Source organism: Nothoprocta perdicaria, unplaced genomic scaffold, assembly GCF_003342845.1.
Source record: "Nothoprocta perdicaria isolate Ctin4 unplaced genomic scaffold, notPer1 scaffold_34, whole genome shotgun sequence".
In the NCBI taxonomy this organism is placed as follows: domain Eukaryota; kingdom Metazoa; phylum Chordata; class Aves; order Tinamiformes; family Tinamidae; genus Nothoprocta; species Nothoprocta perdicaria.
The window spans coordinates 527,222-539,181 of NW_020455577.1; the positions used below are offsets into that span (position 1 = coordinate 527,222).

The following is an 11,960-nucleotide window of genomic DNA, read 5'->3' on the forward strand; positions in this document are numbered from 1 at the left end:
CAGCGGAGCCGGCGTCGCGGGGCCGCCATGCCGCCCAAGTTCAAGCGGCACCTGCACGACGACGAGGTCACGGGCTCGGCGAGGAGCGAGCGGGTGGGTGGCGCGGGTCCGGGCGCGGGGGCGGGCGGTCCGCGCGGCGCCCGCCGAGCCGCCCGTGACCGCTCCCCCCTGTGCCCGCAGAGGAACCTCCTGGAGGAAGACTCGGACGAGGAGGAAGATTTCTTCCTGTGAGTGCGGGCGGCGCGGGGGCGGGCTCCCTGGCGCGGGAGCCGCGCGGCGCGGCGCGGCGCGGCGCTCCCTCCCGCCGCTCTCACCGCTGTCCTTCCCGCACGCAGGAGGGGCCCGTCGGCGCCGCGCCTCGCAGCCCGGAGCGACAAGATGAGGCAGTAAGTGGCGGCCGCGCGAGCCCTGCCGCCGCCGTGCCCGCCGCTCCGCGTCCCGCGCCCCGCCGCGGGGCCGCCTGCCCGCCCCCAGCCGGGGAACCCCACGGTCGCTTGAAACGCCGAGGAGCTGTGCCTTGGTACAGGCAGAGGGCTGTAGCTCGGGAGCACTGTGGTGTTTCCAACGCCTGTGCTGTGCTCTCCTCGTGGGCCGTGTCTGGCTTTTACCAGTCTCTCTATTTTTGAGCTAGCTCGCTGCTCATGTACCCTCTTTTTATTGTTTCGTTGCCTCTTCCAGTTCTCTGTGACTCCCTGTTCAGTTTTCCAAGGAAACAAATGGTTGGGAATAGGTGAGGACCACTTTTTCTCAGGCTGCTGGCTTCGTGTCCTCTAMGGGAAATCTTTATCAGGGTGAGCTGGGGCTGAGCAGTGATGCGGTGGCATCAGAGCAGGTGCACAAACAGGAAACCWGTACCTGGGCAGGAGGGTTATTGGCCGCAACAGGGCGAGAGCGGAGCAGCAGACACCCTGGAAATAGGGCACGAAGGAAGGAACAGCTGGATCCTTCCCGCAGCGAATCATTTCCTGGGTGGTGCTTGGGATGAGCTCCAGCTGGCCCAGGCTCTCCTGTTAGGGATGCCATGGTGGTACTTCATGGAAGGGAGGCGCAATCCGCACAGGCATGCCAYGGGCTGCTGGAATTTGCTTGTGCTGGTTCCTTTTCCCTGCAGTGCAGTGTCAAAACCGAGATCCCAACAGTGTGAGCACTGCCCCCCAGTCGCTCTTCATGGGGTATCCTTAGTTTCGTGATGGGAAGAAGCCAGTAGAGCTCTGAGATGCCCCTGTGCCAAGSTCAGCGACGGGCAGGGTTTGGTTGTGTGCCTCAACAGCATTWTCTTCAATCACAAGGTGCCCCTGAGTTGCAGAGGGTGCTGCTCCCTCTGCCCTGTGTTTTCCAGGGGGTTCTGTCCCCTCCTGGGTGCTGGGATGCTGTTGGTGGGGCCAGACCCGTCGTTAGGACAGGCTGGTGTGGAGGAAGCCTCCCCTGTAGGGCAGTGCCACCSTAGCCCAAAGCAAACAGAAATCAATAACCGCTGTCTTTCTTAGCTCTCCCCCAGCCAAGTGTAATGCCCATCCCTCAGTCTTTCTTCCCTGGAATAAGAACTCTTTTTTGGATAGAGAAATCAGAGGAGTTGGTGGGAGCCAAGGGAGAGTGTGTTTTCCAGGAGGTGAAGGATAATGCAGCAACTGTGAAATGGAAGTGAACTGAAAGAAGGATTAATCCAGGAGGTGGTGGGTTGTACAGCTAGTTCATAGGTATGAGGTGACTAATGCCCAACATGTATGTGCCAGCGGTTGCCTCTCCAGCCATGTAATTTTCTGGACCCAATATAAGGAATGTCCTTTACTAACCCTTCCCTTGGGGGAGCCAGCGGTTGCATTTATTTAGGCTCTCCAGGCCTGTGCAGTGGAATCTGTTTTCTGCTTTCCTCAACGGTGACTACTGTGTTCTGTGAGCACTTGCCATGTGTAGGAGTCGCTTCTTGTCCARTAGCTTTTCATAACAATTGTGATCAACTGGCCTTTGTGCCTGGTCCCATCGTGGTACACRTCTCTCTTACTTCATCAGAGGAGAACAAGGACTGGGTTGTTGCTGAAGCGCTGTTAAGACAAGAGATTTCAAGGAGGAATTTGAGTATTTGGAGAGCTCGGACACAGTCGGGTGAAGCTAGAGGAACTGGGCTGCGCAAAGCTGGAGGGAGCGACGTGTCAAGGTAGGAATAAAAGGAGACCTGGGTGGAGAAAGAGGTGATGGGATCATGGGAGCTAAGGGGTGGAGCATATGGGATAAGAGAGGTAAGATTGAAAACTTCTTGCYGTCCTTGGCATCAGAGACACCTGGGCTGGTGTGGAGAATTTGRAGCAGAGACCCTCTGGGAAGGCCTGGCTGTAGGAAGAGATTGTTGGCAATACCRCAGACTTTGGAGGGAAAACAGAAGGGCTCCAGTCAGTGATAATGGTAGGAATAAGTGTGACAGTTCCCTCTGTGCTGGYGTGTCTGGATGTGCAGGCTCTGTTGTCCCAACAGATACTTGATGGGAGTGGAAGCTCCCAGGTAACTAAGCGCGATCCTTTAGTGTCTCTCTGATGTGTCTCCTTATTCCTGAGGCTGTTTAGCTGGAGCTGAGAGTTCTTTTTATCAAGGTTTTATCCTTTTCTCCAGCCTTGTAACAAACAAGTAAAAGAACTGGTCTCTCTACTGTTGCTTTCAGGCCCTGCAGTGAGAGCTGTCAGTGCCTTTGCTGGAGAAGGGGGAAGTCCATCCTCTGCCTGAGCTCCGTTCCTGTGGAATAGGAGCCCCTCCTCACAGGTCATTGTCTCCATGCTGGTACCAGAATCCCTCTTTTCCATTGCTGCTTGGCTTCCTGGAGAGCACGTTCTCTCCAGTGCTGCACCCAGAGTCCAGTCTTGGTCCTTGCAACTTCTTTGGTCCTCACCACAGCTTGGGCTGCTGTGGAGCACAGCCSGTGCTCCACAGGCTCGGGGTACAAGCCCCAGGTTACTGGGGAGGGGGCAGAATTTGAGCAGTGGCTCAAAGGCAAGAACTGATGGTCCGTTCCCAGGCCCTGGCCACTCCTCATGGGAGGATGAGTGCGCTGCAGACTCTGTTGTCCAGGCTTTCGTACAGAAATGATGCCAAGACATTGGATGCCTGGGTGTCCTTGCTGGACTCTATCCTCTCAAAGACAAGAAGGCCTTGGTGAGGCATAAACTGTTGTGTTCCTCACAGCTGTGTTGAAGCAGCAACTTGAACCGCACGAGTGTGGCTGAGTTAGGCAGAGGCACCTGCGGGGCAGTGTCTCCGCGGGCACCTGGAGCTCGGGCTGCTCCCGCGGCAGCTGCGCCRGCCRCAGCAGCCTGTCTCTCCTCTTCCCTTTTTTCCTGGATTACTGCCACCACGAGGGCTGTTGAGGAGGAATTTTCCCCAAAATACACATAGCACTAATAATACCCACGTGTAGTCTAGTGTGGAGAAGAGAAGCGTGTCATGCTGGTCGCAAAGAGCCAGCAGCGAGCTGGAGCAGCAGCAGGTCCTGCGGGTGTGCACGGGGCGCTCGCGGTGTCTGAAGCCCGTGGCACTGTTGTTGGCACAGCAGTGTCACCGGCGCGTGGAGGTTCTCGGCAGCTAACCCAGTGCGGCCGAAACGGGCTGCTTCCTCCTGCTCTCACCCAGGCAGGACATGTGAAAGCAAAGATGAAATGAACGTCAGTGGATCTCCTGTTGCTGCTTTGGTAGGAGTGCAGGTAAAAGCAGTGTATCTGCGGTGGTTAGTATGAAGCAGCACTTATGAGATATGTATTTTATGCTTTTCTCTTATTGCCTTTCCTGGCAAGCGTTTATTCCATTTTCTTTGGAAATCTGTCAGAGTAGGGAGATGCAGGAGTGAAATACGTGAAGTGTGTATGTCAGAAGCCAAACGRTTCCCTACAGCAAGCGTGCTTCTTATGAGATTCATTCTTCCCTGCCAAATAAAAGGAGGAAATATTTTGTTGTTGATGTGACTTGAGTTTCCAACCTCAAGCATGCAGTGCTAGTGGGAACTGAGTTTGTTCTCAGCCTGCAGGACTAGTACACAGATCTTTCAGCCCCTTCACACAGAGGCGTTTTTGCAGGAGTGATGGATGAGGGGAGAGCAGAAAGCATGGTCTGTTTACTGGTGGCTGAGGCATTCTGTGGAGACGGGAGCTCCCTGGCTCATTCTCCTCCTTTCTGCTTGTTCCCAGGTTCCCCTTTTTGGTCAGATACCAAAGTGTTTTGGGGTGCTGAAATGACCCTGCTTTCAGTGGGAGTTAAACACGTAGGCATCGATGAGAGTTTGGGCCTTGATTTCTGTGCAGCCCCAGTGAGAGGCAGTGGGATGCTGACTTGCAGTCCGTGCTGTGGCCAAAGCTCCACACAGTCTTCTAGACGTGGCATGCAGCAGAGCAGCTTCCAGCTGCCTGCTTGTCCCGTTTTTTCCATTCCTGTTTCGGGGTGCCTTGGGCTGCAGCAACGTTATTGCAGGCTCTGGGTGGTGCTGGCTGGGGCACCCAGCTGATGCTTCTGTGTGTGTTGTATCCTCCTCTGCTGCTGCTTGTTACTCACATGAAGAAACTGGGTTACAAATCCATTGTGGGAGGAAGTCTTTCTTTTGGAGCCAGTAAATGGTTTTAGAAATATTTGCATCCTGAAAATGTAGTTTTCTGCCTATTAACTCCAAGGCCTTAACATCTTTTTTTTTTTTTTTTTGCCAAGTTAGCTCGTGTGGGAAATCAGATGTTCCTGGTTTCCCTTGCTTGTAGCAGAGTTGCCTGTGGTTCTGAGTTCGACTTGTTCTTTGTGCCTAGGTACAGAGATTCCCACCAAGGCCTAGGTCCCACAAGACCTCCTACATCCAGCACCTTCATCTGTTCATTGGGACACTAGCCACTGGCTGCTTCCTTGGTGCCACCTTCGCTTTCTGTGTGCACTGAGTTCAGGCAGTCCTGTTACTGTCCTCTTAGGTTAGAGCAAACAGTGGATCAAAAAGGCTTTGTGGTCATGAGACAGGTTTCTGCTGAGAGATGCCCTCCAGGAGAGAAACTCCTGGCAAGCGACCGCCTGCTTCCCGAGCCAGGAAGCCCCTCCATATTGTTGTGTTCCCAGCGCTTGGGAAGGGAAAGATGACTTGTGGCTTTCCTTGCTTGTTTTGGAATGATGCGTGTCTACGGGGTGTCAGCRTTCACACTGAAGCCACTGTTGGTCGTTTCAGCTGCTGCTCATGTGTTACCCTGGGGCAAGAGTCTGCTCGGGGAGAGGCTGTGAGGGAGTCRGGAGAACTCGGCTGGTGTAAACCTGAAAGTGGGATGTGCTCTTGGCCTGGTGGCGCGTGGCTCCCGGTGACAGTGATGGGACAGGGTCCTGTTCCCTGTTGCCCTGCAGACTGGCTTGGGCAACTGCTGCCACTCTTGTGGCCTCAGGCGCCTGGGCTGTAACAGGCTGTGCTTTGGGATTAGGGCTGGCTGAGGGCTYCCAGCATGCTGGGGTCAGCCTCCTGCAGAGACCCTGATCTGGCAAATAGCATCAAACAGCAGCTGTGAGACGCGGACGGGGAGGAGCAGGTTCTCTGTGCGTTCAAGGAGCATGAATAGGTTATTGCTGGATAATTTGGGGAGCAGGACAGGGTAGATGTATGCAGGTGCAGGCGATGAGGTGGTAGCAACCCTTCCTTCCCTTGGGAGTGCCAGTCGTGCAGTGTAACTAGGAGGTGCCTATTTCTGGTAACTCGGGAACTGCTGAAGTGGCCTAGCCACGCTGCAGGTTTTGTAATGCTGGAGGAATTTCAGTRTTTTTAAAATGCTTAAGAGTGCGTGATGAATGCAACTTAAGAAGTCAGACATCAGACTTTACGCAGTGTGAGTGTCCCTGGGTTATTTCTGTTTCGTTACCCTGTGCACAGCGTTGTCTCCAAGACGCTGCTGCTGCTATTTACTTTCTGAGCGCGGTACGTCTCAAACAATGTTGTCTCCCTAGGGCCCAAGAAATTTCTTTCTTATTTTCCTGGAGATAGAAGTGTTTTTAGCTCCAAAATACAAACCAGAATGTAGCAGTATTTTTCCATCAAAAGAATTCTTTTCTCAAGTGTGGCTTTTTTTATGGATTGAATAAATACATTTATAATAACCTTGCGGGTGTGATTTTTAGGCTACTGTTCACTGAAATGACTACCCACAATGTTGCATAACCTGCAGGAAGTTTCATTATAATAGTGCTGTTTGGTTCATATTAACTGTTTCTTTACTGTCCTTTTGCTACCAAAAGACACGGAGTCTGTCAGGGGAATATTGCTTTCTGGAGGAGGGAGCACATCTCCCCAGTTTTGCTCCAAGTTGTTTAGCCCTGCACCATGCTCACCAGGAGACAGAAACCACTAGTATTCTCAGCAACCTCCCTCTGCTCTTGTTCCTTCTTGGTCTTGCTCCCTGCATCGCGGCAGCTCGGGCAGCTCTGCATGAGGGCCTGTGCTGCAACGTGCAGTCTGTGTCCTTGCTTCCTGCCCCTCACTCTGGCTTTGCTTTGCTCCAGTGTCCAGAACCAGGTGGATGAAGTCATTGATGTTATGCAGGAGAACATCACGAAGGTAATCGAGAGGGGCGAGCGGCTGGATGACCTGCAGGATAAATCAGGTGCGATGCCAAATGCAGTTTCCCTGTCTGCCCATCCTCTTCCTTGCATCTCTTCCCCATTTGGAAGCTGGCAGCCCAGCCCAGTAAATCGAGAGTGTCTGTTGTGGACTTGTCCSTGCTTCGTGAGGTTTTGTAGTTCCAGCCTTCCTAAGAATGGTATTTCCCAGCCCTGGGCTATGCAGATCTAACTTTCTGGTATTTGTAAGTTGCTTTCTGGTGTCTCACCTTGGTTTGGTCACTAAGCAGCCTCAATCTGGCTGTCTGCTCACCTCTTGGGAAAAGATCCCTCCTGTCGCTGCAGTGGCTCTTCAACCTCCTCCTGTGTATGCAGATAGTAGTGGGCTGTCCCAGCTCGTGTGGTCTCAGTAGAACCCAATGCCCTGTTAATGCAGTGATATGAGACCAGTCTTGTAAGAGATCTGGGTATGTAAATGCCAAGGGTTTAGTTTAGAGGCATTTGGATGCTGTGCTCTAGCTGGTTATCGAGATAGCTTAGATTGGCCTGCTTCAACATGGTTCTGAGCAATTCAGCTGTCTGCTCTGTGGCTTGCAAAGTGCTCRCAGCTCCTTGCTCGGAGGCAGCCAGGGCAAAAGGGGCTTGCTGGGGCTCTGCAGCCTCACGTGTGCTCCCGAACCAGGCATACTGGAATCTGCCATGGCCTGGGGGAATCRCACTGTGGTTAGGTCTCTTCCCCTATTGCCAAATTTGTTGCCTGAAACTAAACAGAGTTGGTGGAACAACAGGATGCTCTGTGTGTGTGCTGTTGAATGGCCTCTCTCCTTTCCTTCTGACAGAAAGTTTATCAGACAACGCAACAGCTTTTAGCAATAGAGCCAAGCAGCTTCGAAGACAGATGTGGTGGCGAGGTTGCAAGGTGAGTGGGAGCCGGAACAGGCAGCTTCTTCATGCAGATCCTTCTGCAATGGGCTGAAAAMCAGGGTCACTTTGGGTGCCAAGAGTGCAAGGGAACAAATAAGGTATAGGAAGCACCTGTCCTGTGGGTTTGCTTGTAACGACGTGAGCATGGGAAGGCTCAGTGCTGGAGGTGCCCCTGGAGCTGGTGTGTGAATKTGGCATGGGAGCTGGCAGGAGGCAGCGCTCCCACTCAGTCCTTGGGGTCGTGGTCCAGCGAGCAGTCGGCTGCATGTCCTGTTTGATGGGGCAGGGTGGGAGATGCTCTGCTCCTGYTTCTGGCAGGATGATTTGAAGCTGGCCTGTAGGCTAGAGGCTAAAGGCCTCGTTGTGTTCCCTGTAACTCATCTTCCTTCTTTCCCTTGCAGATGAAGGCGGTCATAGCCCTGGTGGCAGTCATTCTCCTGCTTGTGATCATCAGTGAGTACCTTCAAGTCACCCCAGCTCTGTTTAGCATTGAAATGTTCATGGCASTGTTCACCATGCATGATGCTCTGGTGTCTGTCCCCTAGAGAGAAAGCAACTGAGCTGTTCCTGTTGGGAACATGCTGGCCTGCTGCGTGAAGCAGCAAGACGTGGTGTCTGCAGCCTACATGGTGCTTCTGCTCTGCAGAGTTGAAGTGTGCACATGGAGGAGCTGGCTCATATCACGTCCTGCTGTTACTAAAGCAGGAAGGGTCGATACAGCCAGAGCTGCAGTGAGCCTGGGTTAGCACTAGCTCATGCAGAGGCTGTGTGGCTTGTAGAGGGACGTGGTAGAGTTTCAGACCACAGTGATACCTTCAAGGGCGTCTCCTCACACAAACCATGTTGCAGGGGGGCTGCTCCCAGCAGGTGCTGCCTTTCTAAACTGCCAGGCTGCTGTTCAGCCAGGAGCTGGCATGGGTGCTTTGCTCTGGCTTGCTGCAAGTTGGTCCTTTCCTGCTTTTCCTGCTGAATAGGTAGTAACGACCAGACTGCGTTTCTTCCAGGCAGGGGAGTAATTCAGCCCTCTGCTTGCTGAGCAACGTGCTCCTAGGAGAGCAGCTTTTCTGTGTCTGTGGTCCTGGAGGAGGGGGCTTTCCTGCCATTAGCTCCATCGCAGCTGCCATGCTGCCCTTCAGCAACACCAGCATGGCCTGTTGTCCTCTTGTTGGTGCACAGCTGGGAGCAGAAGTCACAGAGCTGACAGCAGGGTGGGAGCATGCTGTGGAGAGACTGGCTGATGGAAAATCCCATCTGGTTTCAGTTGAGGAAGCTGGAAGGAGATGAAGGTGGCAGAGAGTGTTGTCTAGTATGTGCCAGCAGCAGACTGCATTGGCTTGAGACTGGAGACATGCTTTCCCCCACATGCTTACTGTTTGTGACTGCAGAAACATGGGGGTTTCTCTCTGACAGTGAGATTTGCTGCTGCGTTCAAGGCACGAGCTGAATATTTTTATGTCTTTTTCAGTACCCATAGTCCTGAAGTACCGTTCCTGACTGGGCAGCTGGAGGCTTCAGTGGAACTGGCTCTGGGATAACCAAACTGCTGTGTAATTTAAGTGAAATATCTGTATATAGACTTGAAGTTGTTTCTCTCGAAGGAGAAGGTGGTGGCAAATAGCCAGTCCTAACAGAGCATATTGAGAACTGCCAAATGASCCTTTTTTTGGTCAAGTACCTGCTCCTGTTGTTAGACCTCTTTTATAACAGAAGATTCAGCTCCCAAACCACCCATTTTGCAGAATTCTGTGTCTCTGTTTTGGATCTAGCTACTTGCCATTACGGTTTATCTGTATATACGGTTAAGTTGTAATGATACAGTCAGAGCAATTTCCCACTGCTGGTGCTGGATGGCAGAGGGGACTCTGTCCTTTCCTCGGAGCAATGGAGGGGAAACGTCTAAAGAGAAATGTACCATCATGTTACACACCCCTTCTGTGAGGAGCTCTAAGGGGGTGGTTTTCTCATGTTAAAAAAAAAAAAAAAAAAAAAAGTAATTAGGTTTTACAAGCCAGAAGACTTTCTGATCCTGCCATGGGAATGCATAAGCTCAATGTTTTCAGTATTGCTGCTTACAGCTGTGACTAAAGACATTCCAGTAAACCTATTTTTGACTGTACGTGTGGAGTTCCTGCACGTCTTTATAGTGTTTGGAGGGAAGGGGAGTTGTATTGGGAACTCCCTACTGTCAGGAATCCCTGGGAAAGGGTGGTGGTTGGTGGTGTTGTGGTGGTGTGGTGGTGATCTCATCATCCCAGTATGGCAACTGTCATGCTCCTTCACCTTACTGTGGCTCTCAGGGACCCGAATGAATCTCCCTGATTTGTGGAGCAGGGGGTTGAGCTCCTCTGCTTGCAGCTGGGTCTGATGTGGGGGCCACGGAAAGGGGTGTTATCTGGGTGCACAAGCTCTGCTACCCTCAGTCCAGGCCCAATCCTGAGGTGGGCTAGAGGGGGGAATCRGTGCCCTGCAGAATCCCAGTGGTGGCTCCTGGCCTGAGCCTGCCTCCGGGATCTCGTGTGCAGTTTCCACCTGAGCGGTGCTGCGGCTCCATGCAGAGAAGGGGATTAAGGGTGAGCACAGCAGGGTGTTAGAGCTGATTACAAGCTCCACTTGCCCTGCTGGTGAGTACCTGGGGCTTTCCTCTTTGTGGACCCTGTTGGCTCCAGGAGGGAATCAGAAAGCCAAGCTGGGTTTTTCCTTCTAGCATACAGGTTTTCTAGCCAAGGTTTTAAGATCCTGAAGGCAAAATAGTGCACCCAGGGAAGGGATAAAAATCATCTTGCTTATGCCTCTGGCTGCATTCCATCTGTTAGAGATTAAGAGGGTAAATGAAGAGTGACTGATTTTTCAGGGGGGTTGCAGGTGTCTGAGGTCTTCTGCCAGATGACTAGGAAGTGAGTTAAAAGCAGTGCAAGCCCATGTACTACTGTCTGTGCTGTGCTTCAGGGCAGGCTTTACTCCTGCTGCTGGCGAGTCCTGCCAACACTGCTGGTGTTGGGTGCTGCTGGAGAAGGGACAAGACGGTGCAAACTGGAACCACCAACACTGCCTCTGCAGGGTCTGGCAGGTCTTTGCCAACAACGTTGTCCTAGGGAGTTGCAGTTAGTGCTGAGCTCCCACAGGGTGACAGTGTAGATGTACAGCCCTGGGGAAGGCTGTCATTAGCAGCATCCTAGCTGCTTAGAGGAGAAATGCAAGTTTTTCAGCTGAACTGCTAGAATCCATGGAAGAAGCGGSAGCGAGGTTACCTTCCCCTTCCCTACTTGCCTTGTGTGTGCTTCCTGCTCTGAGCCACATACCATGTCTCGTGGTATGTCTCATGTCTCAGGAGCCAGCCTGAGCCCAGACCTTGGGAGCGGGCAGCCTTTCCCCACGGTGCCTGGCCAGAGCGGGAGCACCAGCTGAAGGGAGGTAAGTCCAGACCTCAGGGTCTCGTTGAGGTAGAGGAGTGGTGGCCACGGGTGTTTTGAGCACTTGTCAAGGCTGGGCTTGGCTTATCCCAAAACAGTGCTGGAGCATGCTGGGCATGCTGTTTTTTCCACCCCAGTCAGCCTGCAGCTGAGTGGGGCTGGCTTTTCYGCAAGAGGTGCGTGTTCCCCATGCTGATGTGTTGTGCCTTSATGGCTGGAGCAGCTCCTGGCAAGGGCCCASGTGTTCTCACCAGGTAGCTTTGCCCAGAAAACATGGCTTTGCTGTGGAAAGCAAGTGTTAAAACAAACAGCTTTAACTATTGGTTTTAATGTGGAGTGTTTTAGGACCACCTGGGCTTTGTTTCTGCACCCACCAGCTCCTTTGGGAGCATGGTCTGATACTGAAGGAGCTGGACCGCTGCAGATCACTGAACCCTGCAAGCAGGATCACGGTCTGGTTCATCTCCTTTCCTCGACAGTGAGGGCTGTTCAAGTGTTTTTGCAGCTTCTCCCAGGAGGCTGGGGTGCAAATGTCTCTGCTTGGTATGAAAGGCAAGAGCTGCTGAGGCCAAAGACCAGGCACTGCCTCCTGCGCCCCTCCAAGACACCAGCCGTGTTTTTCATGGTTTTAGGCCCAAGTTGCTSAACACCAGGTCGCTCTTGAGCATCTGGCCCTTCCCGGGACACCAGCTGTGGTGGGAAAGTGGACCCGAGAGTCCCACTCTTTGATCCCTGGTGTRTTTTGGGACAGATCTTCATGTGCTTCTTAGCCCTACTTTGGCATTTAGGTTATAACCCCTGGGGTCCCGCTGTGGAGTGATCAACAAAACAACAGTGCCTGGAATAGGGTCRTCATTCACGACGGTGCCAGGGAGATGCTGTCTGTGTGCCTTGGGGCTGCATTTCATTTTGATCCTGCGAAGGAGATTTTGCAACAAAAACAAGTCCTCCACCCAAGTGGAGGGTCTGTTTTCTCCATTCCCTCGTTGTGCAGGAGGCAGATCTCTTCCTTAGCGGCTGTTTTCCACAGGGCTTTTTACAAGGGAACGGCATGTTTTGGCCAGAGTCGTGTGCTCCTTGGCC

At 52.9% G+C, this 11,960-nt stretch overlaps 2 protein-coding genes across 2 annotated transcripts in view; one reads left to right on the plus strand and one right to left on the minus strand.

Annotated features, from left to right (window-relative positions):
- The window catches only part of MYOC (myocilin), a 2,321-nt gene extending 2,292 nt beyond the window's left edge, over window positions 1-29 (minus strand). Inside the window, exon 1 of the mRNA XM_026043753.1 lies at window positions 24-29. Within this exon, the coding sequence (XP_025899538.1) occupies window positions 24-29 (6 nt within the window). The remainder of the gene's footprint in view (window positions 1-23) is intronic.
- Window positions 13-9,457, plus strand: VAMP4 (vesicle associated membrane protein 4). Its single transcript, XM_026043826.1, has 7 exons — window positions 13-93; window positions 181-227; window positions 336-386; window positions 6,487-6,587; window positions 7,383-7,462; window positions 7,869-7,920; window positions 8,933-9,457. Exons 1-7 carry the CDS (start codon window positions 28-30, stop codon window positions 8,959-8,961), a joined length of 426 nt encoding a protein of 141 aa, XP_025899611.1. The 5' UTR covers window positions 13-27; the 3' UTR covers window positions 8,962-9,457.
- The last annotated feature ends 2,503 nt before the right edge of the window (window positions 9,458-11,960 follow it).